Below are 27,622 nucleotides of genomic sequence, written 5' to 3'. Positions count from 1 at the left end.
ATCTCTCTCCTTTCTTTTCCCAGTTTTTCTTCTAACTCCCTCATTTGAATTTCAAAGTCTTTTTTTGAGCTCTGTCATAGCCTGAGCCCAATTTCTGTTTTTCTTGGAGTCTTTAGATGCAGGAGCTTGTGCTTCCTCATCTTCAGACTGAGTATTTTGATCCTTCTTGGGCTCATATGCAAAATATTTCTCACTAGTCTTCCTCTTGTTTCTCTGCTTGCTCATTTTCCTAGCCTGAGCCTGGTTTTGGGGTGCTTCCTGAGCTTTTGGGACCCTCCCACAAGGATCTCAGTGTGTGAGGATCTGTCCTCCCTCCTGGTCTGTGAATGACCATATGCGCCCCACTCTGCCACAGGGCTGAGGTGGAGGGGGCCCTGCTCTTCTATTTGGGGGGGAGCCTAGACAGCGATCAGGATCTGAATGTGTTCAGAGCCCCAGAGTCCTGTTCCAGGGACAGAGGACAGAGCTCTACAGTCTCTCTTCACTCCCCTCCCTCAGTTCAATGGGCTCATGCCCCGGGGGCTGCTGCTTACTGGCTCCGCCTGCTTCTGTTCCTGGATCTGGGCTGCTGGAAGACCAAGTTGTGCACTGTGTGCCCTGAGGGCTGGGTTTCATGTGCTAGCTCTGGCAGAGGTTCCCGGCTGTTCCCCCAATTTGTGCCTGGTGCTTCCCGGGGGTGTAACTCCGGAGACTCCCCCCCCACTGCTGGGAGCCATGGCTCCCAGCGCCCTGGGGCTGCCTCCGGGAGGCTGAAGTTCTTTGGCTCTGGCAGGCCACCCCTCTGGCAGGCTGCCCCTCCAACCCCGGGGAGCAAAGCCTTTCTGCTCTTTTCCAGGTTACCTTGAGTAGGAGAACTGCCTCACTGGACCCCTCTGTGGTTTCTGTCTCTGGAAAGTTTAGTTAGAGTCCTTAGTATCAAAGTTTTATGAGAGAACTTCTAAGAGCCCTTGCTCTCTTGTTGCCATTTTGGCTCCACCCACCAGGAATTGCCTTCCTTTTTTTTTATTGACATGTTTATTTTTGTAAATGTATCCCTACCCCCCTCCTCATCAAGCCACTTCTTGTAACAAATTTAAACTAACACATTAACTATGGAATCTCCTGTGGATGCCACCAGATGATTAAGGACTGACTGACTCTGCCTTTTCTTATCTTCCTCCCCATCCTAGGCATGAGGCACTGCTGGCCCGAGGAGGGGTGTATGCTGACATGTGGCTCCTGCAACAACAGGGACAAGATGAGGAAGCGCCTCAAGTCACAAGGAGCCAGTCCCCGGGGCCATGAGCTTGGGAAGGGGTCCTCATCAATCCAGACTTCTGTAGCTGTGCAGCCCAGGAGATCTAGTTCCCCAGTCCACTTTAATGTGGGAGTGGTATACCTCACATTTCAGGGAAACAGGACCTCAGAAATGCAGAAATAAAGTGTGCAGTGAAACCTGAGCTCCATTCTGTATTTAGAGAAAGGCAGTCATAACCACTATTTGGGCAGATACTTTATTCCTTTCCAAGTTCCTCCTGCCCACCAAGGGATATATGCAACAGTTCCTGGGGTAACCCCTCTGTGGGGGGCACAGAAGATGCAGCAGCTCCTGCCACCTTGAACTCAGAGGCACTCCGGTGTGTTCTTCCTTAATCTCCACTGTCATTCTTGGATTGAGCTTCTAGCCTCTTCCAGGAGACACTGGAAGGGTGAGGGCCACAGCCCCTCTAAGCTGAGTCACCGTCCCCACTCAACTGCCCAGGGCCCTAGCAAAGGCTGCAGTTGGTAGGTTTCAGGCTTCGGCTCTGAGCCTGCTGTTTTCGGTATTCCTCCTCACTGGCTGACAACAGTTGGGCCAGAGCTAGGTCTTCTTCCTCTTGAGTACTAGGAACAAGAGGCTTGGCCTCCGTCAGAGACAGTATCAGGGCTTGCTGGAGGGCTTCATCTTCACTCAGGCCATTCTGCAAGGCAAGAGTTGGTGACTCGGCTCCTCTGCTGTGAGCAGAGGGGGAGGTTCTCCCCAACCCTGGGCCAGGGACCGGGGTTGTGCTAGAACTTAAGCCCTGGGCTCTGGAGATAGCTGCAGGTCCAGTCTGTCTGGAAGGCAATTTGTTCCCGGGGCACTCATGGTCCAGGGGGTGCCTGTGCTTGAGACAGAAGTTTCGGCCACAGCGTTCACAGGTCAGCTCCATCATTTCCCGCTGCCGGCAGCCAGTTCGGCTACACTTATTGGTGAAGATCTTACGCTTGCTGTGAGCTGTCAGAGAGACAATCCCTGTCGATATGCTCTCCTACTGTACGGTCGGGTGATTCCCCTCTTGCCACAGGCACTGGGACATTGCACAGTGGGCAAACGGGCACCTGTACATCCTTTTTGCAGGCAGTCACAATGATGCTGGTCATAGGCCACATGATCTGCGCAGACTATGCCAGAGCAGGCATCACACTTGAGAGGCAGGAAATCCAGGCGCTGACAGGTGGCTTCCGAGCAGTGCGCTCCCACGTCCGGGAATTCCATGGCCCGGGAATTCCATGGCCCGGGAATTCCATGGCCCGGGATGCGGGGAGGAGGGGCTTGTGGCGGAGGAAGCGAAGCGGTGGCGCCCGGCCCAAAGCTGGGCACCCTACCGCGGCCCGGCAGCTCCTCCGTCTAGAGCCACTCCGTCCCGGGGGGCCCGGCGCTCTCCGACCCCAGGTCCGGTCGCCGCAGACGCTCCCGTATCTGCAGGCTCAGCTGGAGAGGCTCCCGCCTTCCTTTTCTTTAAAAAAATTTTTTCCAAAAATATATCTCTCCTTCCTTTTTTCCACCAGAATCTTTTTGACTACTGAGGCTTCTTATCTTCCCATGAAATCAATTTCATCCCCAAGTGGCAAGCTTTTTAATAATAGGTAGCATTTATAAAGCATCTACCATTTTCTGGATACTATGCTAAAGTGATTTGTAAATATTATTTCTTCCTCATAATAATCTGGGGAGGTGGGTGTTATCCCCATTTTATAGTTGAGAAAACTGAAGCAAACAGAAGTTTGGTGATTTGCTCAAGATCATACAGCTCACAATATACTGGAACTGGGTTCAGACCGGGTTGACTACAAGGCACATATGTATTCTATCCACTGTACTACCAACCCCTTTTAAAAAAAAAAGAAAACAGCTACTTTTTACTTTCAACTTTATTCTTTTCTCTGAACTTTTCCCCCAAATCTGGTGGCTTGAGTCTTTCAATCAAAGACCTCACCCTGGGCTAGCTAATGATGTTGAATTTTCATTCTTAAGTACTAACTTTTAAGCCAGGGGGTCATTTGTTCAATAACAATTGAATAGCTCCAGGATTTGTAGTTTTCCAAATTTTTGTCCTTTTAATTCTCCTCTGTAGTTGAGTGAGTCAGAAAAAAGGCCTAAATAAAAGATAAGCCCTTAGAATGAGGTTTTTTCCTCCAAGGCTTAAGAGAATTCCTGGCCCTTTCAGATGCAGATATGACCACTTAAAATTTAAAAAGTTTTAGTGAGTTCCTTTCTTTAGGAAAAACTGAATAAAATTTAACCTCCTTTAATTTCTTCTTGAAGGTTCTAGTTCAGTCATCTGGGGGCATAACAGCAGAAATTAAATTCCTATTCCAAATCAATCAATTAAAGCAATATGCATTTATTAAGTGACTACTATCTGTTAGCAACTATATCAGTGCATGAGAAATTCTTTAAATATCTGAGAACTCAGTGTTCCCACTAAATTTTCTCTTTCTTTGTTAAATATCCTCAGTTCCTTCAATTTGTCCTCAAGTCCTAGAAAGCATTCAGAAAAGGATGCTCTGTGTGGTAAAGAGCTTTGAGATCTTGAGATCATGAATATCCTGCCTAAGGTGACTGAGCTTTTGCTTTATTAAAGATTTTTAAGAAAAAGACTAGATTCTGTCCTTCTGTTATGTCAGAATTCATTCCTCTTTCTCCATAGGCATCCTGGTCTCCTGGTCCCACTTTAGCTTGTCAATATTTTTCCTAACATTTGATAGTTAGTACAACTGTAGTTTTATTTAATGAATATACTTTTAAGCAATTGCTTACATGCCAGGCACTGTGTTAGACATTTGGCATACAAATATGAGTGAAAGAAATAATCCTTATTCACAAAGAGCTTATTTATGTAAAATATTGTAGTATGGCTCAGATGAGAGGCAGTGAGGCATAGTGAATAAAGCACTGGCATTGGGGGTTAGATCTGGTTCAAGTTCATGTCCTACCTCTGTAATATAGAAGCTATGTCACTCTGGGTAAATAATTTAAACTTTCAGTGCCCCCTCTTTAAGATTATAAAATGCAGGACAATTATTGATTTGCATTTTTAGTTGATTTCAGAAAAAAATTTCTTATACCAATAAAAATTATAGGTCTTGTCAAAACATTTTCTCATATTTTATTAAAATAAAAATAAATTTGTTAACTGTTTATATTACAAATCTTTTACAAAAATAAAATTATAGGCAAACCCCTAATTTTCCAAGGGGTTATATCTTTTTAATATTTTTTATTATGAAATAAACACAATATTATATTACACAAAGAATAAAAAAAGTTGTATAGGAAGCAACAAATTTTTGTTACATGTAGTTTTTTAAAAGTACATAAGCACCTGTAATCTTTAACAAAACAGTAACAAAAATTGCATTTGTAACCTGAGATTTTATTTTGCATATATATACTCTATTTTTTTCTCCTTGCATCTCTTTGTATTTGATATATTCACTTCTCATTATTCACCTCACTTGTAATAATATAGTTAAATAAAATAAATTAGCAATGTCTGCAAATGAACATCTCACTAGGTTCCTTGGTCTAATATGTCAGTTTTCTGCCAAGAGTCAGGAGCTGTTTCATACAAAGTTGTGATCAATCTGAACATCTTCAAAATTTTCAGTTGTTCTCTGTGGGGCCCTCTACTCATAGTCACTGTGAGAAATGTAGGGCTTTGGTCTTCACAGGGTGTGAAGGGGAGCCCTTAGGGAAATGGCCCAGCCAATCAAAAGACTGGAAGAGTCTTCCTAATCCCATTCCAAGGATACTAAACCCTAAACCAGGTTCTCAACCAGTCAAGAGTGACCTAGAGATCTTGACCTAATGCTACTGAGTTAGTGCAATTAGGTAATTGACTATTAACCCACACACCCCCTGTGATGATTGGGGTTCTTTAGCATATCATGCTTCGTATGATGTGTGGGGGGGATCAAATTAAGGACATATCATGGAATGGGTGAACCTTTCAGATTGTAATTCAAACTCTGACAGCCTAAGAACATCCAAGAGGGAGGGGAAAGCATTTCTGAAGACCATAAATTACCTGACTTTGAAGACTAATTCGTGCTTCACCCCTAGGTGAAGTACCCATACCTTGTAAGGTGTATCTTGCAAGGTTCATGAATAAAATGTACAATTTTCTCTCACTCTAGAAGGTTTTTTTTTTCATTCATTTATAACAATTTGGGGCCTCGTTCCAGGATCTTCAAAAATCCCTTAAGGAAGCCCTAGAAGAGACGGGGGAAGGAGTACTCATAGCTTAATTTCAAGTCAGATCCTTGTTTCTTTTCCGGGGTTCCCTTGGGTGGATCTCTGAATGGACCTGAAAGCCTGCCATTGACGGGGAGAGTGATGGAAAATTGTGGAACTGAACCAGAAAGGTAGAGAAACTTTGGTTTTTATCTTTTGAGGCTGATTCTAGACAATTCCAGGAAAGGAATTCCTAGATTGGAGGCCAGGGGATGAAAAGGTGCCTCAGGGAGGGGAGGAAGAGCCCTCCCCCCCATCCAATACCCAAGGAGAGGCCTTCAGGTAGGAAATGAGCTAGCTGGGACAGTGAGGATCCTGCCCAGGGTAAAGAGAAAAGTAAGCTCATCAGATACTGCTGTTCTGAATGGCCACAAATCCCCATCCAGGAACAGTTTGTCTGGTGCCCAAAGCTTGGATCTGATGAACAGTGAACCATAAGGTACCTTTAAATAAAGAGGAGGTGGAACATGCAGCATGCTGGATAATTTATGTCTAAGAAAGTTAGAAAAAGATAAAAAAAAAAACATAGGTAGGATCCTCTGGCCACTCTTAGAGAGGAGGAAGCTAACAGCAGGGCCCAAGAGGAAAGAGGAAGTCTGGAGAGAGGAGGAAAAGAAATGTTTTCTAAATTAAGGAAGATGATTGGATCCAATGCTGTGTGAGTGAGTTTGAATGTTCCCGTGGAAGTGTGTGTATTTGTTCTATGTCTTGTCTTGTGTCTCTTTTAGAGTCTGAGGACCAAGCTCAGGTTTTAAAAGAGGGTTAGCTGGGAGTTGGGCCCAGGAGTTTCAGAAGGTGGGGGAGAAGGAAGTGGTGGGCAGCCCCTCCCTCACCTGTAGTACTGTAGTACTTTGCTAGGTGTGCAGAGTTAAAGAAAGGGGAGGGAGATTCTTAAAGAAAAAAAAAGGAAGTTGTGCTTTGGGGAAAGAGTTTAGAAGTTCAAGAGAAGAAAGAACCTTTAAGGGAAAGAGTGAGAAGGTAGAGGAGAGATTTCCTATCCTTATGCTTTCTCCCTGGGTTGAGGGAAGGATTGGTGGGTTGGATACGTGGTGGTCTCAGTCCCATCCGCCATCCTGTTAAGACTTAAACCCTAGACTGAGTCTACCTAAGTGCCCCACACACCCACCCGTGGAGGGAGGGGGGGATAAACAGGAGAGCTCAAGTGCTTAAGCCTTAAAAGGGAAAGATCCCTCCACAGGTGGGATGTGTCATTGGAAAGAAAAAAAACGTATAAGATCCAGGGGTTAAGAGACTCCTTTATTGAAAGGAAATCACTTTTAATGAATACCTGCCGGCCATATGGCCTGAGTGATGACTCGCATTGTTTTTAAAGTTTCTGAACTAGAGTCTTGGGAAGCCCGCTGAGGGTTTTAAAAGAGGGATACTAGTGTTGTAATATTCTGACAAAGTTTGTACAGAATGGGAGGAATTAAATAACCTAGATTGTTAAATTAGTTTGGGATTAAACTCTTTTAACACTATTGTAACTTTTGCAAGGAGTTAAGTAGTTTGGGATTTTAAACTCAACACCTTTAGGTTAAAGCCAGATCCTGGGAACTCTTAGAACAAAGACAACTGTTGAATGTATGTGTATGGAGCAAACTCCCAAGGAGAATGATCACATTGACTCAAGCTTGTGAGTTTGCTCATGTAGTAAAATATTAATGGAAGTTTATGTTAAAAGTGAACTATGTGTGTCAATATGGCAATAAGGCAAAATGTAAATTGTAATAAGCTTTAGAATCTCATTGTTTAGTGATGGAAGCATGTGTTTTGATCTGAATAAGATGTTAAGCAGCTTCTCTACCAGAAGACAAGGTCTCAAGGAGTCAGAGCTGGAGAGGACTTTTTCAAACAGATTCAGAAGATGGTGAAGGACGTTGGATGCCTCCAAGGGAGAAGAGGAGAGGAGAGACACTGGACCAGTTCATCTCCACCATCTCTCACCTAGGTGTACATTGTTTATCTGTAACTTCCTCTTGACACTGTGAGTGTGACACTCCTACTTATGTCCTTCTTATGAAAAGGAGGAGGGGAGGTAGGGGTGAAAATGTTCTCCATTGAGGAAGAAAGAGGGAGATGATTGGGTGGCATTATTATAGCTATGTGAGTCTGTATAGGGAATGAGTCCTATCTCTGAGTGTTCATAAAGGTGAAAGGAGAGACTAGCTGGCAGAAGTCAATGCCCAGTCTTTTGGTGTGGCTGTTGGACTTGCCATCATTCACAGCAGTTTGAGAATTGGCCTTGGGTACCCCTGGGCTGGCCTAGGTTCTCAGTCCTTGGTCAGAGGTGCATGGTGGCACAGAATTCTGATCCAGAGGAGAGAGATACCAGTGGCATATGACTGAGTCAGTTCAGGGCGATTGGCCAGGATATTTGCCTGGGCAATAGCAAACATCTGGACATGTCCAGAAGCAGGGTACATATATTCAGGACTCAACAAGACAGGTGGCCTCAGACTCATGTGAGATTAATGATGGTACCTGGATCCCTTGTAACCATGCGAAAACTGGGGTATTTGTTAAGGGAAACTGATTATGAGTTAGTGTGGACTTGGAAGGAAAGTGCTGAAGTGGCCATTTGCAAGAAAGATAATTTAAGGAACATCACTAGGAATATATTAGCTATTCTTAGGGTTGATCCAATGGCCCAAAATCAGGAATTTAGTTTGGATTTTGGAGCCATGAAGACCTTTCTAAAGACATTGGTATAAAAACTTGCAGTAGGAGGAGGTACAGCAACTTTGGAAATGTACCTATTATCATGATGATTATATGGCCTATTTAAGAGGGCCCCTTGGAAGTAAAGAGGAGGAACAGTATTATCCATTTGTTGGAAACTATTCCTGGAAGACCAACTACCACTAGAGGGACATTACTAGATTTGTAGGACTACTACCTAGACCCAGTCATCCAAAGAGTTGGTCAGGGAGTTATCTAGACTTAAAGGCCTACTACCTGGGCACAGGATGGGAGTTGGGGCTATGGAACCCCAGCTTATCCTGAATAGACTAATAAGACTCCAAGTTGTAGTGGAAAAATGACCAGTCACACAGCTAGGGCCTTGGACTTGCTGGCTGTCCCAAGCAAGAGAGATGAGTCTTCAACATAGCTAGATTTGGCAGAGGAAGGAGGTGGCTGTGGTAAATTGAACTTGTCAAGCTGCTGCCCAAAGATAGATGACAATGGGCAGGTGATAAAGAAGATAACAAGGGATATTAGAAAGTTGGCACATGTTCCAGTCCAAACCTGGACAAGCCTATTTAGTTCCTCGAGTGAATTGGTTTACTGGTTCATCATGGAAACAGTTACTGGGTATCTTACTATTGGCCCTAAGTGGGAGAATCCTATTAAGTTGGGTGCATCTCCCATGTGTGATCCAGTTAATAACTCATAGTACAAGATTCTACCAGCAAATTAGTACAGGTGTACAGTTCTAATAAGGAAGAGGTAAAGATATTGATAGGGAAAGTCAGTAGTTCTATTGAGGATGGGGATTGTGAATTAATTTGAGGAAGACACTGATGGTGAAGTATGAAGACCAAGTTGTTATTAAAATGAAAAGGGGGAATTGTGAGAGATGTAGGGTGTTGGTCTTCACAGGGTGTGGAGGGGAGCCCTTAGGGAATCCATTACAAAGGGGGAAATGGCCCAGCCAATCACAAGACTGGAAGAGTTTTGCTAATCCTATTCCAGGGATACCAAGTAGAGAAATAGATAAAAGAACAACCAAGCAGTGTTGGCTGGGCCATTGTCAGAGAAGACTGGGGTCCAACCCAGGCTTTTCTGTCTTGCCTCTCATCCAAAAGGCAAACAGTGAACTCCCTTCCCTTATACGGAACTGGTAGAGGGCAAAGGATTTAAATTTTACATTAAACAATGAATGAGTGGTATTGGGGAGGGTCTTCACCCAAGATTACAATTGTTTCTGTTACAATCATAACTCTCTACTTCCAGTCAATTTACATATCCACCCAGATTCTTTCCGTTTACATTCACAATTCTCTTCATCTTTCCTGTGCATCCAGTACACTCCCATTGTTTTCTTTTTTCTTTTTTTTGCAAGGCCAATGGAGTGAAGTGGCTTGCCCAAGGCCACAGGGCTAGGGAATTATTAAGTGTCTGAGGCCACCTTTGAACCCAGGTACTCCTGACTCCAGGGCCCGTGCTTTATCCACTGTGCCACCTAGCTGCCCTTTTCTCTTGATTCTTATAATGACCTTTAGAAAAGATGAATAGTCACCTTTTTACATTTTAGGAAATGAAGGCTCAGATAAAATTTGTGTAAAAAGGGAGAAGAGGGAGAGCCAGAACTCAGGGCCTCCCTCCACTGGGAGGACTGGAGAACCAACTCTTCCCGAAGTTTAAACTCACTCCACTTTGGACCTGCGGCTCTACCTAGTTTCATCTTCAGTTATGCAGGCCCTGGCTGTTCCCCCTTCCCCACCCAAGGGGGAGGGCAGGGACCCCCGCTAAGCTGGCGTGCAAGTGGCCTGGAAATCCAGGGTCTTGGGCTCGATGCCATGCTTCCCCCACTTGGGCACACGGGAAGGAAAAACTAGAGTATGGCGCCGTCGGGCCACGGTGGACTGTGAAGCTCGAGGCTCAGTGGCGGTGGGGGGCCGGCCCCGGCCTTTCCTCCGCTCTCCCTTCTCCATCTCTCCGCGATTTCCTTCTTTGGGAGGGGGCGAGGGCCCGGGTGGCCCTGGCAGCAGGCCTCCCGGTCGAAGCCTGGGCGCGCCCGCGCGTCATGTGACCGGGCTGCGCCCCCCCCCCCGCGCTCTTCCGGGCGGCCCATGGCCGGGTCCTCGCACCTCTCCCCCACCCCCACCGGCCCCCGCGCCGGGCATGCTCAGTAGCCCCCTGGGCCGCCATCCGGCTCCACCGCCCACCCTCTCCGCTTCTCTTCCGGGGGGGGGGGAGGTCCCCCACCCATCCACGTCGGCGCGACGGCAGCGTGCACATAAAAAGGGGTGGGTGAGCGCGTGCGCGCCGCGCTTTTGCGCGGGCCAGGTAGCCGGAGGGAGGAAGCAGCCGGGCAGAGCGGGTGGGGGCGGGGGGCCCGAGGGGAGGCCGGCCGGAGCGCAGCCCGAGCGGGAGGCGGAGCCGAGGGAGGGCCCAGGCGGGAGGGGGGAAGACCGGGCCGGAGCGGCCTCTTTCCCCGCCCCCCTCCCCCTCCCCACTTCGGTCTCCGGCCCCCCCAGCGCCCCGCACCGCCCCGCACCCGCCCCGCCCCCACCTCGCGCGCCGCTCCTCGCGACCTGGATTTTCTCCCTCTGCCACGATGAACAAATGAGCTCGTGCGGGGGAATGAAATTTAAATTTCAGTCAGGGGAGAAAGTGCTGTGCTTCGAGCCCGACCCCACTAAGGCGCGAGTCCTGTACGATGCCAAGGTGCCACCGAGCGGGGGGCGGGCGGGGCCGCATGGGCCCGGGAGGAGAGGGGCCGGGGCCGGGCGCGCGGCTTCCCGGCGGGGCCACGGGGAGGACGGCGGGGGGGCCGGCGCGAGGGAAAGGGCGCCAACCGCCGGGGCGGGCGGGCGGCCGGGGCCGCGCGCGGAGGGGAGGGCCGCGCCGCGCCGTGGGAGGGGCCGCGGCTCCGGGGGCGCGCGCTGGGCTCCGACGCCTCCCGCCCCCGGGACGCGGGCGCCTGGGAGGCCCCCCCCCCCCCCGAGCCAAAGCGTGCTGCGCGAAGGGCGTCCCGCTACTGCCTGCGACCCCCCCCCCCCATGCCAGAGGTGTAGACAGCGGATAGGAGTGAAACATAATTCTCCTACAGGCCATTTTCTCTAAAAAGGAAAAAAAAACAATTATGAGAATTAGGCACTTTGAGGTTGCAGTGACCCATTGCAATAGCTTCGGGGTTTTTAACTTTGACTTAACTCTCGACCGCAGTTTCCTCCCTAATTAAAAAAAAAGGGGGATGATAGCGCCAACCCAGGCGGGTGCTGTGAGGATCCGAGGAGTTCGCGTGGCAAAAACTTTGAATCGCTTTTTTATTGTCACGGACCCCTTCTTAGGATAACGTTTTTAAATGCATAAACTAAATGACAAAGGAAACCGAACCTATTAAAACATTCATTTGTATCGATTTTTAGTCTGTACTTCTATATTTGCCTGCCTACCTCCTATCGACCATCTATGTAGCCCTGCCTATTTCTCTCATCCGTCTTCCGTCTCTACATTCATTCATTTCTCTGCCTCTCTCTCAAAACCCACCGAGTTTCTGCGCCTGCCTCCCACAGGGCACCCTCCTGGTGGCCAAGCCCTGCTCCTGGCCTGGCCCTGCCCTCCACGCTGCGTCTAGCAGTGCCCCCTGAGCCCCCTTGCCCGTAATGAGGCGCAGCTTTTCCCTCCCTCCTGAGGCCTCCCCGTAGTGGCTGCCTGCCCTGTGCCACTTTAAAATGGGCGCCCCCAACATGTTCCTGAGGCACCACGTAGCTTCCGCTAACAAATCTTTGAAGCCTGTGGCAGGGATGTGCTGGAAGAAAATTCTCCAGTTTGAGGCAGGGGAGATAGATTGTGAGTGAGAGGGAAGTGGCATTTGTGTACCCCCTCTTAGAGGTCAGAAGTAAAGAAAAAGTTGAAAGAGACAGCTCAGAATAGTCGAGTCTAGCCTGAGAGAGGTGGAGGCCTAGGGACTACATCTCCCAGACTTTCCCAGGGCCGAGGCCAAGTTGTCCTGCCTGTGGTTTGGTGTGTTTTTAATGATAGGTTCCCTGGCCAATGGGGTGAAGAAAATAGCCCTGACTAAAATCCATAGAGACCAATTAGAAGGTAGTTGGGTGGATACTTCCTATTCCTAGTGGGATGCATCCACTAAAGAAAAAAAAACGGAGATTTGGGAAGAAATTGTCATTCCGGCACAGATTTAAAAAATGAGAGAAACCTGTTAAAAATTATTTCTGGTCACTCTGATCAGGCTCATAATTTCTCATGTATGTCTCCCAAATGTATAAGTGATATCTTACCTGTTTCTTCCTATTTCAGATTGTTGATGTTATTGTTGGGAAAGATGAGAAGGGCAGAAAGATCCCAGAATATCTGATCCATTTTAATGGTTGGAACAGAAGGTAAGTGTAAACTGCAGAACCAATGTACTAGGGAGACTATTAAAAACATTATAAAACAAATGAAAAACTTTTTAAGAACACTTTTTTGAAAGGAAGAATTGTGTTTTCATTTTCTAAAGAATGATATTTGGCAGACTATCTACTTTGAAAATACTGTGAGTAATTAAGGAAACCTGGTCTTTAAATATACTTAAAAGATATAATTTCTCAATTTTTTGACTACTTTCTGATTTTAAACTATTAGATTGTGTTTCTAAAATTAAAAAATAGGTCTGTGATAGCTCCTTTCCTCCCCTCCCCCGTTGCTTTTTTTAGACTTTGCTTCACTATAATTTTAGAATTTTGAATATTTCTAGTCACTTTTTCCCCCACCTTTTGTTTCCTCAGCTGGGATAGATGGGCAGCTGAAGATCATGTTCTTCGTGACACAGATGAAAATCGTAGATTACAACGTAAATTGGCAAGAAAAGCTGTAGCTCGCATGTAAGGATGCTAAATTCAAGTCAGTGTAAATTTTTAAGTGATGTTTTAAATTTTATATGAAAAATGAACATTTATTTAAGCCATTTAGTAATGAACATGGAGCCATTTAAATTTGAATCAATTGATGGAGTAGCCATAGTAACTGTATTAGAATATTGAAACTGATACTAACCTTTATTTTTTATTTTAATTCTTTTTGTCATTTTTTTCTATTTAAGTTGCTATAGATGTAGTTCAATTGAATTTATCTTCTTTAGGAGAAGAAAAGGAAGGAAGAAGAGACGCTGCAGGTTGCCTGGTGTTGACTCTGTGTTAAAAAGTTTTCCTGCCGAAGAAAAAAATGAAAATGATGAAAACTGTGAGTTATCTGATATATTGAATAATAACTTTACTTTCTTAGACTTATCTATCCACAGAGATGTGTCATGTTGTAAGGAACATTGGACATAGGAGAAGTAAGTTCAGGAAACTTAAATTCTTAGGTATCAGTTTTCTCATCTATTAAGTGGGAGTTTAATACCTTTGTAAAACTTTTCTTCTAGAACTTCTGGGGTTCAAATAAGTTAATATATGTAAAACTTTAAATAAATGTGAATTAATAGGAGATATTGGATGTGAAATCATTTTAAGCTGATTGGATAAAATCTTTTGCATATCTGCTACATAAGAATCAGTGTTTCTCTGTCATCATTCATTCAACCTTGTGCTTTTCTCCATTAATGGCCTTTCCATCTATTTTACTTAACTTCTTTCTCAGATTCTGATGTGTTTCCTTTAGCATCTTGAAATGTGGTTTAGGACTCAGCCACCGGATCTTACTTCATCTAACATTTGTAGACTCTTAAACCATCATTTGGCATTTGTATGTTTTACTTGAAAAATTAAGAAAAAAAAATCCTTGCTACTTATTTTAATGCATGAATACTGTTTCGATCTTACTGATATGAAGATTCTCTCTAGCTTTTCAATAGTGTACAATTCTTGCTTATATTGGAAATATTTTTCTAGACTTTTTACATTTTACAACACTTGGGAAAGTGTCACCTTTTTGTTCTATACTCTTGTTAAATGACCAGCCCTCCTTTTCTAATCAATCATGCACTTCCTCCTCTTTCACAGTCTTTATACAAATTTTTACACATATGGTATTATTGGAAATGATTGCAGACTTCTTTTGTCCCACTTGTAATTTTGGGTCACCTGCAATTTTTGAGTTTTCAGCAATTATGATTTTATTAACAAGCTTCACAACTGTGCATTATCTCTTGGAGAACATTAGATTGAAATGATGCCTTTTGAATTAGGGTACATGATGGAATCTTTGGCAGCTCATAGGCATTGCAGTTCACACTCCCTTTTCCTATTCTGAGCTGAGCTCATCATAAGTCTGCAGCTCCTGTCTCTTCTGTGTTTACTAGAGGTGCCAACTCAGTGGATTCACCATCCCATAGGATGGAAATAAGCATGTTTCATCTGTTTGTTTTTTCCTGTGTAGATTGTATGTTCTTTCTGAGTAAACACGAATAAACATGAACCTTATTGAGGATATTCTATGAGCTCAAACTTGATGAATTTAGTAACCTTTAGTTTTTCAGTAAATTATAAACTGAAAGCTTTCTTTCATCAAGGTTTTTGGAGAAAATAACTTTCATTACAATTTTAGGTAGACTCGTTGGATATAAGATGATAATGACAAAATATGATTTGTTTGTTTGATATAGCCATAAGTAGCTCTTCTGATGATAGTAGTGAAGAAACAGATGAGGAAATAAGAAGTGAAGAAAGTGACATTGAAGAGAAAACAGAAATGGTAAAAATTTAAGACTTAATTTAAAAAATGTTTTTGTTCCTGTATCTTAGACGTAAGAAAACAAATTTATTGTAGCAAAATTTTTCAAATATGAATCATGGTTTAAATATTTTTTAAAAATTCTCTTAAAACTTGACTTTGTACAAAAGATTTGACTTATTTACAGTACTGTACTAGATGTTTTATTGACTCTTAGCATTTATTCAGATGTCCAAAGATATTTGTTCAAGTTCTAAATCTTTCTAAGCAATTTTTAAACAGAATAGTTTTCTCCTATAGTGTGAAAAATGGCACCTTTGAAATTTCTCTATTCAGTTGAATGAATGAATGAAATAAAGTGAACTTACAATCTATAAGGCACTGCTAAGCATTGAAGATGGATATATTTTTTTAAAAGACAGTCCCTGCCCTCTAGAAGTTTACATTCTGACAGAAGGCAACATATTGAGAGGAAAGGTGGCCAGGAAAGGGAATTTTATTCTGGATTGTTGGAAAATGAGGTCCAGTTGAGATGGTCTGAAATGGGATGTTAAGCTGAAGCATGGTCTGATGTGTAAGATGATCATTCATTTTAATTGGCTTAAGTTGGACAGTTTATACACATTCATTTACTAATCAACTGGGTCTTAGGGTGAAACCTCCAAAGATGACAGATAATTTTCTCAACGACAGTACAAATGAATTCTGAAAAAGCATGGGTATAGAGGTCCAGTTTTCAGGTCCATTGTGGCAGAATGATGATTCAGGTGAGGAGGAGCAAGTCAGTGGTGTTAGATAAGTGGTGATGCAGCCTGTAGCCATTTACTTAGGTTGTGGAATTGTTAATTGTTTCTGGAAGTATCAGATGCCATATTCTGGCTTTTTTTTTGTTTTTCCCTTAGGTTACTGAGAACTTAGTCCACAGTGCCAAACAAGTAGTAGACAAACTATAGAGCTACGTCTGGCTTCAGAGTATTAACATTATGATTATGATTTGAGGTGTTTTATAAATTCAGGAATCTGTTATGAAAGTTATTATATCTTTGCAGTTAAAAAAACCCAGAAACCTCTTTTAGTGTTATTGTATTAAACTGTTAAAAATGGTTTTTTGTTACAGAAAGAAGAACAGGAGTTTCATACAAAAAGGGACATGGAAGAAAGAACAATAAGTATAGAAATACCTGAAGTTTTGAAGAAGAAGCTTGAAGAAGATTGCTACTATATCAACAGGAGAAAACGTGTATGCAAAGGAGTATACAAATTGGGGGAGCAGTTTACACTTTTTATTTGCGTTGCATCTAACTAAACTTAACAGTAGCTGAGGAAAGCTTTGGGGAATAGAGAATTTACATTTTTAAAACTTTAGTTTTAAAAATAATTCTTGTAACAGTATGATACTTAAAATGTTTTAAGATACTAGCTCTTTTTTTTCCACCCTCTCTTTACTGGTATGATAAATTATAATATTTCAGAATTGAAAGCTACCTTATGGGTAATTTATTCCAATTCATTTATGATGCAAGACTTACTTCTACAACATTTTGACAAATAGTCCTGTAGCTTTCTCCACAACTTTAATTATTTTGAAATTATATTGTTCCATGATTCACAGTTGTGCACCAGTCATATTGAAATTATCATTATAGCAACTTATATTATAATCATTTTAGAGATGTATGGCAGAAACATCACCGAAAAACTAGAACTTTTTCCCCTTGTTTTTGTTACCTAGTTTTATTTTGCCAAGATCATTTCTCTCTAAAGCTTTATTTGAAAAAAAATTGGTTATTCTCTATTAATTAGGTAGAGAAATTGAGATGAAATAGCCTAAATCAATGCTTTTTAATAATTGTTATATAGGAAGTAATTTAGGTTTACTGTCATTGGAATCATGAATATTATTATTTGAATGATTAACAGTATAAAATATTTACTTCTTATAGCTTGTGAAACTACCATGCCAAACTAACATAATAACCATTTTGGAATCATATGTGAAACATTTTGCCATCAATGCAGCTTTCTCAGCCAATGAAAGATCTCGTCACCACCAAACCACTCCTCATGTGAATGTGAATGTGCATTACATCCCACCAGAAAAAAAGTAAGTCATACTGTATCTGAAATGTGCAGTTGTTGTTCTGTGGGATAGAAGAGAATTCAAATAGAGGGAGAAAGGGAGCACTTGTGTTTTAAGTTCTGTTTGGCAATGATTACTATTATTGCTTCACCTCAGCTCACAGGTGTTTTGAGGGTGCTTATTTTCTAAGAGAAGCAGTTGATCATGGTGCCAAAGAACTCTAGGCCTTGCAGTCAAGGGACCTGAGGTTGACTAACCCCCTGAGTTTCAGGTTTGTCATTTGTAAAATGATGATAATATTATATTATTGTCTTTCTCACATAGTAGTTGTGAGGAAAATATTTTATAGATCTTAGAAATTCTCTGTGAATAGTTGGATTCTTTTAAAATATTGCCTTTAAATAGTATAGTTGTTGGCCTTTTTGAATGTGCTCCATTGCTACTTTTAATGTCTACTTGCCCAGCTAGCTCTTAAGTTTCTTAAGGCCTATCCCTTGTTTTTAGGCTGGCTTTGTCAGCCTCAGCCAAATTACTCATTGTAATTCTGTGCATTAAAAATAAAAGGTAGAATTTCAAGCAGTTTGTGAATTGAACTTTTCCACATACTTTTGCCCTCTGCTGGAGGGTTCTCTTAACTCTAGTTTCTGAGAGATTGTTTTTCCCTAGAGAAAATACATAGTATATGTAAAATAACAGAACCAAATAGAGCACATTCTCCAGGAACCCAACAGAAGCACCTTTTCCAAGTCAAGGACTGAAAGCACATAGATGTATGGCTGGTACATGAAGGTATAGGAAAGAGGCGGGGAGAGGAGAAGAATTCAGGTTCTGTGATTTTGCTGCAATGCAAGTCTGCAGAAGCAGTTCTATCATGCTTTCAGTAATCTGAGGGAATTGAAGATGAAGAAAGGTTAAAACCAGCAAGAGGGTTAGAAACTCTGTTTCTTGTAGCATAGTTGGCCGGCACCACCATTAGTCACACTTATTAGAAACACTGCCACACCAAAAGAGGTGCCAGAGAACAAATGTTCTCCTAAGTGTGGCTCTAGACACACCAATGATCAGTTTTAGATATAGTAGTTCTGTATGTTTTGTTAAATATGCTAATTTTATCAGTGTGGTCATTTTGTGGATTTTATTTTATATGTATTTTCCCTACCAATTTAATTTACTAACTTTGACACAGCATCATAGCTTTTATATAATGCTTTCATGTTTGCAGAGCACTTTACAAATTTAATTTCATTTTATCTTCACAACAACCTTCAGAGATAGTTGCTATTATTTGTCCCCATTTTAAAGTTAAGAAAACTGAAGATAACAAAGGTTAAGTGCCTTATTTAGGATCACACCACTAGTAAGTGACTGAGCCTAGATTTGCTCCTGGTGGAGTGTTCTATCCACTTCGCCACCTTGCTGAATTGTTTATTCTTGTTTCTGAAAACATAGACTTTTTTAGTTTGACAACACTTAGCCTATTAGGCCTCCACTAAAGTCCTACTCGGGATTACTCTCTGATGTGGAGTGAAATCCTTGCAGGTTCTCCTAAGCTATCAAGAGGCAGTTCTGTGGTGCTTACTGCTATCTGGAAAACTTGACTATGTAACTGTGGGACTAATTCCTGATTTCACTTAGCCTCTAAATAAACTGGTATAAAATAATAACAATAATAATAATAGTAATAATAATAATAATATAATAATAATAATAATAATAATAATAGCATCTCTTTTATTTACCTTAGGGGGTTATTGTGAGGTCAAATGAGATGAAAAGGGTAAAGCTAACTTAAAATATTACATAAGTATCAGTATTTAGAAAGATTTGGAGTATCAACCCAGAAAAGGATTGTTTCATCCAATGCCTGAGAATAAATAATAAATTCATAGAGGCACATCTTCAGAAGGTTGGTCACACCAATACTACCAACTAAGGTGACAGTCAAATGAGTATTCATGTGGATGAAATTACATATTCCTGAAGTTCTTGAAGTAATAGGGCTAAATTAAAACATAGGTTGACTGTTTTCTGTCTTCAAGTCTAGCAATTAAATTGTTGTTACTTAGAATTCATTAGATTCTTATAAATTAAAAATATCATAAAAAAATTTGAGGATGTTTTTGAGGCTTAATTATAGTAATTCATTTGTATTTTGTTTATTCCTATATTTACAATTTTAATTGCCAGATTTAACCTTTTTTTTGTAAATTATTTTTAATTTGTTTCTCTCTCTTTTAACATCTCAGTGTTGAGCTTTGCAAAGAAATGGTTGATGGATTAAGGATTACCTTTGATTTCACTCTGCCATTGATTTTGCTTTATCCATATGAACAAGCTCAATATAAAAAGGTGACTTCATCAAAATTTTTTCTTCCAATCAAGGAAAGCACAACAAATACAAATAGGTAAGATATATACATTAGTTTGTTAAAATGATTAAAATTTAATAGTTGAAATAATTTTCTCAAAAAATTTATTCCACAGTAAAACTGCTACTTGGCTATTTAATCTTTTCTGAGCACTATTGTGATTCTTTTAGATTGATATTGAGATGAACATTGTCCAGTTTAATCTAAGCATCATTAAATCTTTTTGTATTTCTAAACCACTTCAGTGAATTTTTATTTTCAGTTAAAGAATTTAGATTAAATCCTTCTAGAAACAATATAACTTATTGTGTAAAAACAATATAACTTATTGTGTAAGTGGTGTGGTAAAAAAGAACCACATACTTGGCTCTGTTCATCATTTACAGTCTTGTTATTTCTTAGTTTTCCTAGTAAACATTGTCCTGGAAAACATTTAGAGACTTCTGATACGTAATTCAGTTGAACGGATACTTTTAAAATGCCTATTTTGCACTCTGGTGCAAAAGATTTGAAAAAATTTTCTCTTCAAGAAACTTTTCTTGTCTCTTTGTCATCATGATTCAGTGTTAAAAATACTGGATTCTGTTTGTCTCTGTTTCTCTTCATCTGTAAAATAAGGATAATCCTAACACCTACCTCTCCGTTAATGTGTAATAGAGTGGGACTGACAGGAGAGAATAAAAGAGACTAATTAATAAGTAGTTGGAGATAGCCAACAAAAAATTTCATGTATTTCACAATTTTGCTTAGAGTCAGCATTGGTAGGTGCAAGTCAATTATTTCATGTATCATCTTTGAAATACACCTCCATGTTAGGGCATTGTCATGTGCTCAGAGAGGCAGAGCTGTATCAAACAATGCTTTATATTCATACCATAGACCATACAATATTCAGCTAAGAATTCTCAATTCTTTGCTTTTTAGCCCTCATTCTCAAAAGTTTGAAGGAGAGTAATTCTAAATTCATCAGTTTTTTTCCATTCTGGACCTTGTCTATTAGTAATTTTGGTAATTAGTAAATCTAATTTTTGCTTAAAATTTTTTTAGCAGTTTGCTCTTTGTTAAGCAAAGCGTGTTATAAAAAACACATTTTATAATCCATTGATCTATATAAAGGAAGTCATAATCACAAAAATTTATATATTTCTTAGGATACTTGGAAAGATTAATGAGATCTTTTTTTGGCAGTTTGTTCCACCAATAGTCTTCCATTACTGTATGTTTTGATTTCCTACCTGTAAAATGCAGGTAATACTCATTGGATTATTTCATGTTTTTTTTTTTTTGCAAAGATAAAATGAAATAAGGTATGTAAAGTATTTTATGAATATAAAATATTAGATATAATTTGGGCAGATAGTTGGAAAAGTAGATACTGGCCTGGGCCTGGAGTCAGGAAGACTCATCTTCCTGAGTTCAAGTCCAGCCTCAGACACAGACTAGCTATATGACCCTGGACAAGTCACTTAACCTTTTTTTGCCTCAGGTTCCTTATCTGTAAAATGACCTGGAAAAAGTAATGCAAACTACTCTAGTATCTCTGTCAAGAAAATCCCTAATGGGGCCATAGAGTTCAGACATGACTGAAAAATGTCTGAAAAAAATGAATTTATTCTAAATAGTAACTTTATTATTTTGGTATGTCAGTACATTATTTAAGACAACTTTTTTTGTTTTGAGTTTTTTTTTTTTTACAAGGCAATGGGTTAAGTGACTTGCCCAAGTTCATACATTTAGGTAATTATTAAGTGTCTTGAGGCTGGCTTTGAACTCAAATCTTCCTGAATCCAGGGCTGGTGCTCTATCCACTGCACCATTTAGCCGCCCCTCCTCCCCATAGTACATTATTTAAAGGGATAAATATTCCCACTACAAAAAATCTGTTGTTGGTCAATTTAATTTAAGGTTCTTACCTTTTTTTTTTTTTTAAGGAATCAGGAGGAATTGTCACCAAGTCCACCCTTGTTAAATCCACCAACTCCTCAGTCCACAGACAGTCAGCCTGCTACAGGAGAACCAGCAACACCCAAAAGACGAAAAGCGGAGCCGGAAATGTTACAGTCTCTAAGACGTTCTACACGTCACACATCTAGCTGTGACAGATTGTCTGAAAGCAGTGCTTCTCCACAACCTAAGCGAAGGCATCTTGACACATCTGCCACAATGCCAAAACTGTTTTTACATTTGGAAAAGAGTAAGTTAAAGCCTTTTTATTAAGTAATTCTCTTCATAAAGCTTAATGATTTGAATCTTTATTTTTATTTTTTTCATTTGACTAATCCAATGCATGAGCTCTAATTGCTGAGACTTCCACTTTTTTCAAAACATAGTTTAAAACTAGTTAGATTTAAATTCTAATTATAAAACATGTACTTACTCCTCCAGCTGGTTTCATTTTGAACTTAAAAAGTAAATCATAATTAAACTCAGTAAATCTTTATTAAGTACTTACAGAATGCATAACATTTTACCAGGAAGATTAAAATAGAAGACAAGTCTCTAGCCATTTGGTAAAAACTAACACTCTCTCTCAATCCCTCTCTCTTTCCATCTTTGAAACTTTTAGAGAATAGTTAAGTGCAAAGTAGCATGTAATAAAATGTTTTCCAGACTTAACATGTTAAGAGAAAAGTAAAAAATTATCATAGGTCAGGCTTCATGGAGAGAAGATGAGTTTTGAACTGAGCCATGAAGGAAATGGAAGATGTAGAATTTTTGGAGAGGGCAAAGGGGGTGAGGGGGGAGAGGCTGACAATATAGGACGATAAAGGTAGAATTCTTAAGGGCACAAAGAAACATTTGGCTTCTAATTTTTCTGGCGTTCTGGACTTGGGCATAGTGAGAGACATGAGATTGAATGAGAATGATGAAGCTGGTGTATTGAACAACTGATTTTATAAGTCATAGTCATTCTAAGTTTTGGCACAAGAAAACGAAATTAAATCCTTTTTAGATTTAATCCTTATGCATAAAAGATTATTGATTTGGATTCATGGAAATTTTGGGTTGAAACCCCCACTTCTGCCACTTGCTAATTGTGTGACCTTTGAGCAAAGCAGCCTTGGCCTTCATTTCCCCCCCTTTGTAAAATGGGGGTAATAATGGCCTTAATATTTATCACTGGGTTGTTCTGATTATCAAATGAGATAATGTATGGAAAGTGCTTTGAAAAGTTTAAAGCACTATGTAACCATTAATTTTTCTGTTTAGTTGTGCCATTGAATTTGATGGCTGTATTTCTCTTAATGCTGATTCTAAGGCAAATAATAGACTGCAGATAATTGTTTTTCTGTTAGTTACTATTAGTTCAAGTCATTCTTGAGACCTTTTCTCCAACTCAGTCAAGTTCAGTCTTTTTAATCTGGAGTTACTAGGTATGTCTTAAAATTGTAAACTATGTATGTTGCTGTTACAGAAATGGAGAGGAGGAAAGGGGGGAATAAGGATGAAACCCATTAGAGGTGGAAGTTACAAATGAACTAAAAAGCCAAGTAATTATGATATGTGTATGTATGATTGTGATTATTAATTGAGTAATAACTGAGTTAGTGATTTTAGATTTATACTTTATAGTACTTTTTTTACTTTACCACATACTTAATGTGTAGTTGTTTAATTGAATGTATAATTTGCAGCTGAATTAATTTATCTTTTTTTTCCCCCTCATCTTTTGGAAGAAACCCCAGTACATAGTGGATCATCTTCACCTATTACTTTGACTCCTAGCAAAGAAGGAAGTACAGTGTTTGCTGGTTTTGAAGGTAGAAGAAATAATGAATTAAATGAGGTAAAGAACTAATATTTTGGAATTTGTCATCATTAGTAGTTGAAGAGTAAAAAAAAAATTAGTCTTAGAGTTTTCTGTGGTGCTGGGTAATTAAGTAACTTGCTCTACATCCGACAATCAGCATGCATTACAGGTGTATCTTGATCCCAAATATTCCTAGCTTTGAGGTTGTCTTTCTGTCCTTTATTCCATACTATGCTTTTCATAAACCTCCATGTAAGATTTTTCCCCCATATTCTGGGTGTTTATTGAAATATATCAGTGTGGCACTTAGGTGCTTTTTCATTTTTGATACACAATTGGACATCTTCTTTTCTAGTTCTCTATTCCTTGAGTGATATCAGAAAACCAAAGGTGATAATATATTTCATTCTGTCTATTCACATTGCCACCATCCTAGTTCAGGGCCTCACTTTTTTTCTTTCCTGGACTATTGGAGTAGCCTTCTAACTGGTCTTCCTATTGTAGATCTCTTCTCTTTCAAATCTTTCCCCGACATGACTGCCAAAATAATTTTCCAAAGGCTTTAAGATTGAATCCCTCAGTTTGTCATTTAAAGCCTTTCACAGCTTGGCCCCAACTTATCTTTCTATCTAGCCTTATAAGTTTTTCCCCTTCACCCACTCTTGATTCCTTTGATTCCTTCTTGCTGCTTCTCTGTGGTCTCTCCCTGTGAATTTGCTCTGCCCAGACTGCTCCCTTCTCTCCTCTGCCCCTGTGACTCAGAGAATCTGTTTAGTTTGGTCTTAGCCCAACCTGGGCTTCTTTAAGCTGTTCATCTTACCTACAGACACACAGACACACTCTCTCTCTCTCTCTCTCTCTCTCTCTCTCTCTCTCTCACTCTCTCTCTCTCTCACACACACACACGTGCGCTTTCTGGTTTTTTTTACTTGGGAGTTATCTTTTGGATTTTAGCCCTTTATTTTCAGTTTACTTTAACTTTAAATTAATTTTTATAAAAATATTAAATATTAAGAATTCATTTTATAAAAACCTGCTTTTATAAAATCATTCACAAACATATCTTTGAAACAACGTTAAACAGCCAAAACATTCATATATTTTAGAACATATTACTTATATTTTAGAATAATTTTTTTTTATGTTTGGAAGTGAAAGTATGATTTAATAATCAGTCAATCAACATTACATTGTGTACAGTGTACATGGCATTAAACAAAAGGAAACCTTGTCATTTCCTGTTAAGTTTTATATAGCTAAACTATGGAGGAGGGAGCATTTCTACATTTGAAAGATTGTGGAAATAACAATTATTTCCACTTTGACAGTGAATCACAGGCTTTAGGAACCACTATGTTCTTTGAGGCTTTTCTTCTTTTTTATAACCCTTAGACTCTGAGATAAAAAGATGAGAAAAAAATGGTAGGAAAAAATAGGGGAAAATAAGTGCTCTACAGAAACAGAAAGAGCCCTGTGAGAGGCCACAAGATACAAATATAAAAAGTGCTGGCCTGAGGGTAAGGGTATTGTGACTCTAGCTTTGGCTCTGCCATGGCCATGATTAACTATTAGCTGTAGTTAATTAATCTCAGCTAATCCTTTTTTTTTTAAGTTTTTATTTTTTTTTTTTCAAGGCAGTGGGGTTAAGTGGCTTGCCCAAGGCCACACAGCTAGGTAATTAAGTGTCTGAGGCTGAATTTGAACTCTGGTAACTCCTGACTCCAGGGCCAGTGCTCTATCCATTGTGCCACCTAGCCGCCCCGCCTTAGCTAATCCTTTTGAAAAAGAGGACCTTGCATAAATTTCTCAAGTCTCTCATAGTACTGAAAAGCAATTGTGCATTATTGGTGTAAATAAAATGTGTACTTTGAATTTTTTTTCAGTTTTTTTATGAAATCCCTGATTTATTAATATGAATGCTTTCCCAGGCAAACATTTCAACTGCTTCTTGCCTTAGTATGTTTTCTTTGACAGTTATTGCCTTTCTCTTCCTCCACTTCTTCCTTCTCCCTCAAAAAATGTATTGCCTGCGGGGCAGCTAGGTGGTGTAGTGGATAAAGCACCGGAGTCAGGAGTACCTGGGTTCAAATCCGGTCTCAGACACTTAATAATTACCTAGTTGTGTGGCCTTGGGCAAGCCACTTAACCCCATTTGCCTTGCAAAAAAACCTAAAAAAAAAAAACCAACCAAAAAAATGTATTGCCTGGAAACCAACTTTCAAGTAGTTGAGCCTATTTGAGCTTAGCTTAGTGATTTTCTTTTATCACTTTTGAGCTTGATAAGGGCTTTTTTTAGAATATCCTGAACAGTTAGGCGGTGCAGCCTTTAGAGCACTAACCTTGTTGTCTGGAGGATGGAAGTTTGAATCCAACCTCAGACACTTGGCTCTTGCTAGCTGTGTGACAAGTCACTTAACCCTAAGTCTCTTGCATCCAGGGCCACCTCCAGTCATCCTGATTCATATCTGGCCACTGGGCCCAGATAGCTTTGGAAAAGAAAGTGAAGTTGGTGACTCAGCATAGCACCCCGTCACTAAAATCCAATTCATATGCTTGTCATGGCATAATATGATGTCATAGTCTTCTTTGAAAATGAAGGAAAATTATTATTCTTAGGATATCCTCTGCTCGCATAGCTTTTGATAACAATAGCCATGATGACATAGCAGAGTAAGAGGCATATTTAAAAGCACTGGATTGAGCCAGGATTTCAACCACAAATGCAATCCCTTTACTTTTTTTTTATTGAAATTTTATTTTATTTTTCCATTTATTTGCAGTGGTAGTTTTTCAGTATTCATATATTTGCAAATTTATGAATTCTATATTTTTATACTACACTTCTTTCCCTTTTCCCTTCCGGTCCCTTTGCTCTTACAGTTTCATGAGCTGCTTTGGCTAAAACTTGAACTTCTTATAGATTCAGAGCTGGAAGTGCCCTTGTTGATTACCTTCCAATCTGTGTAATTTAGGGCAAGTCACTTATTTTCTCTGGGATTTAGTATTCTAATCTATAAAATGTGTTACTGTACCAACTTGCTCAATGTATAGATTAAAGAACTGAGAACCAGAGAGGTTAAATGATTTACTCAGGTCTACACAGGGGATAGACCTGGTATTTGATCCTAGGTCTTATTCCAAATCCACTGTTTTCCCTAAACCGCAATGACTACCAGGTCATATTCGAATTTTTGTACCATAGAATCCCTACATAGTTCTACCCCGTTGGGATAATTTTGAAGAATCAAGAGTAAACTTTTTTTAAATCACTGAGGCCTTGGAATAAGACTTTAATGAAGAATATATGAAAATAGAACTAAAAATTATCTTATGGGACACAGATGTATCCGGAATTAATTTCTGCAAGTAGACAGAAAATTCAGGGTAAATAGATCAGTTTGACTTAGAAAATAGAACGCTTCTCAAATTCTCCTATAGTGTTAGAATCCCTCAGGATAAATAAAAATTGGCAGAATCCTTGTAAAATCCTCTTATAATTTGTTTTTGCAGGCAGTGGGGTCAAGTGATTTGCCCAAGGTCCACTGCTAGGTAATTAAGTGTCTGAGGTCGATTTGAACTCAGGTCCTTGTGACAGCAGGGCCGGTGCTCTATCCACTGCACCACCTAGCTGCCCCCTAAATGATCATTTTAATACTCATAAACATATGATGTAAAGTTCATTTAAACTATCTTTGCAGCATAGTTTGAGAAACACTGAAATAAAATATGTACTCATTTCTCTTCTTTATCTATAATTTCTCCAGGCCTGTATTATTTACATATAACTACATATTTATCTATTTTTTACTTAATATTCTGGGTTGACTGACTCCATGTAAATGCACCAACATTTCATCTTGCCAGTGTGAGATTGCCATCTAGTGGCAAAAGGGAGAACTGGCTGTAGGAGAAATAGCTTTTAAAATTATTTTCTGGAACCCATTTTAACTGAAAGAAGGGCTTTCCACATAGGATTAAATAGGACAGAAAATGAAGTGCAATCCCTGCAATCAGTTCATACCCCTGTTCTCTAACTGAGGGTGTAGTTCATTAACAGTACATGATTTGATTTTATCTAGAACTAGGGGCAGAGTCTGAGGTAGGATTTGAACTCAGGTCCTCTTGTGATTCCAGGACCAGTACTCTATCCACTGCACCACTTAGCTGCCCTGGCTTTTTTTAGTCATTCCTTTATGAACTTTTTAGTTTTAATTCCTAATTATCTCTCTCTCTTTTTTTTTTGTTTGGTCCTTTAGTTTAAAGGCCATTTCCTTTTGCAGAGAAAAAGGAGGCAAAATAAAATAGAAGAGTTTTCATTGTCCTTTTCACCCAGAATGATTGCACTATTCCTTCTTTGATCCTCTTCTTCATGAGAAGTTAAAAAATAGGATAGCAAAACAAACAAAAACTTTTTTCTTATCAAATTTAGTACTTCTGACATTTTTATGATATAGCACTGCATTTTTGCATTTATCCTGTTGCCTGCTTTTGTGTCAATTTATTAAATGCTGTGGATCAGGAAATATGTTAGGTGCAGACTTGTCGAGATAAAAATGAAA

At 40.1% G+C, this 27,622-nt stretch overlaps 1 protein-coding gene and 1 pseudogene across 2 annotated transcripts in view; one reads left to right on the top strand and one right to left on the bottom strand.

The window, feature by feature from the left end:
- Positions 1 to 1,520: 1,520 nt before the first annotated feature.
- On the bottom strand, positions 1,521 to 2,497 carry LOC141492067 (AN1-type zinc finger protein 2B pseudogene; annotated as a pseudogene).
- An 8,022-nt stretch (positions 2,498 to 10,519) lies between these two features.
- The window catches only part of MSL3 (MSL complex subunit 3), a 29,608-nt gene continuing 12,505 nt past the window's right edge, over positions 10,520 to 27,622 (top strand). For both annotated transcript variants that reach the window (XM_074192455.1, XM_074192456.1), the window contains exons 1-10: positions 10,520 to 10,912; positions 12,509 to 12,591; positions 12,979 to 13,074; positions 13,332 to 13,432; positions 14,796 to 14,884; positions 15,981 to 16,103; positions 16,807 to 16,967; positions 19,190 to 19,348; positions 21,244 to 21,506; positions 22,990 to 23,099. In XM_074192455.1, the coding sequence (XP_074048556.1) occupies positions 10,811 to 10,912; positions 12,509 to 12,591; positions 12,979 to 13,074; positions 13,332 to 13,432; positions 14,796 to 14,884; positions 15,981 to 16,103; positions 16,807 to 16,967; positions 19,190 to 19,348; positions 21,244 to 21,506; positions 22,990 to 23,099 (1,287 nt within the window). In that variant the 5' untranslated portion in view covers positions 10,520 to 10,810. The remainder of the gene's footprint in view (positions 10,913 to 12,508; positions 12,592 to 12,978; positions 13,075 to 13,331; positions 13,433 to 14,795; positions 14,885 to 15,980; positions 16,104 to 16,806; positions 16,968 to 19,189; positions 19,349 to 21,243; positions 21,507 to 22,989; positions 23,100 to 27,622) is intronic.

Source organism: Macrotis lagotis, chromosome 6 (genome assembly GCF_037893015.1).
Source record: "Macrotis lagotis isolate mMagLag1 chromosome 6, bilby.v1.9.chrom.fasta, whole genome shotgun sequence".
Taxonomy (NCBI): domain Eukaryota; kingdom Metazoa; phylum Chordata; class Mammalia; order Peramelemorphia; family Peramelidae; genus Macrotis; species Macrotis lagotis.
This window is presented reverse-complemented; position numbering and strand designations above follow the sequence as displayed.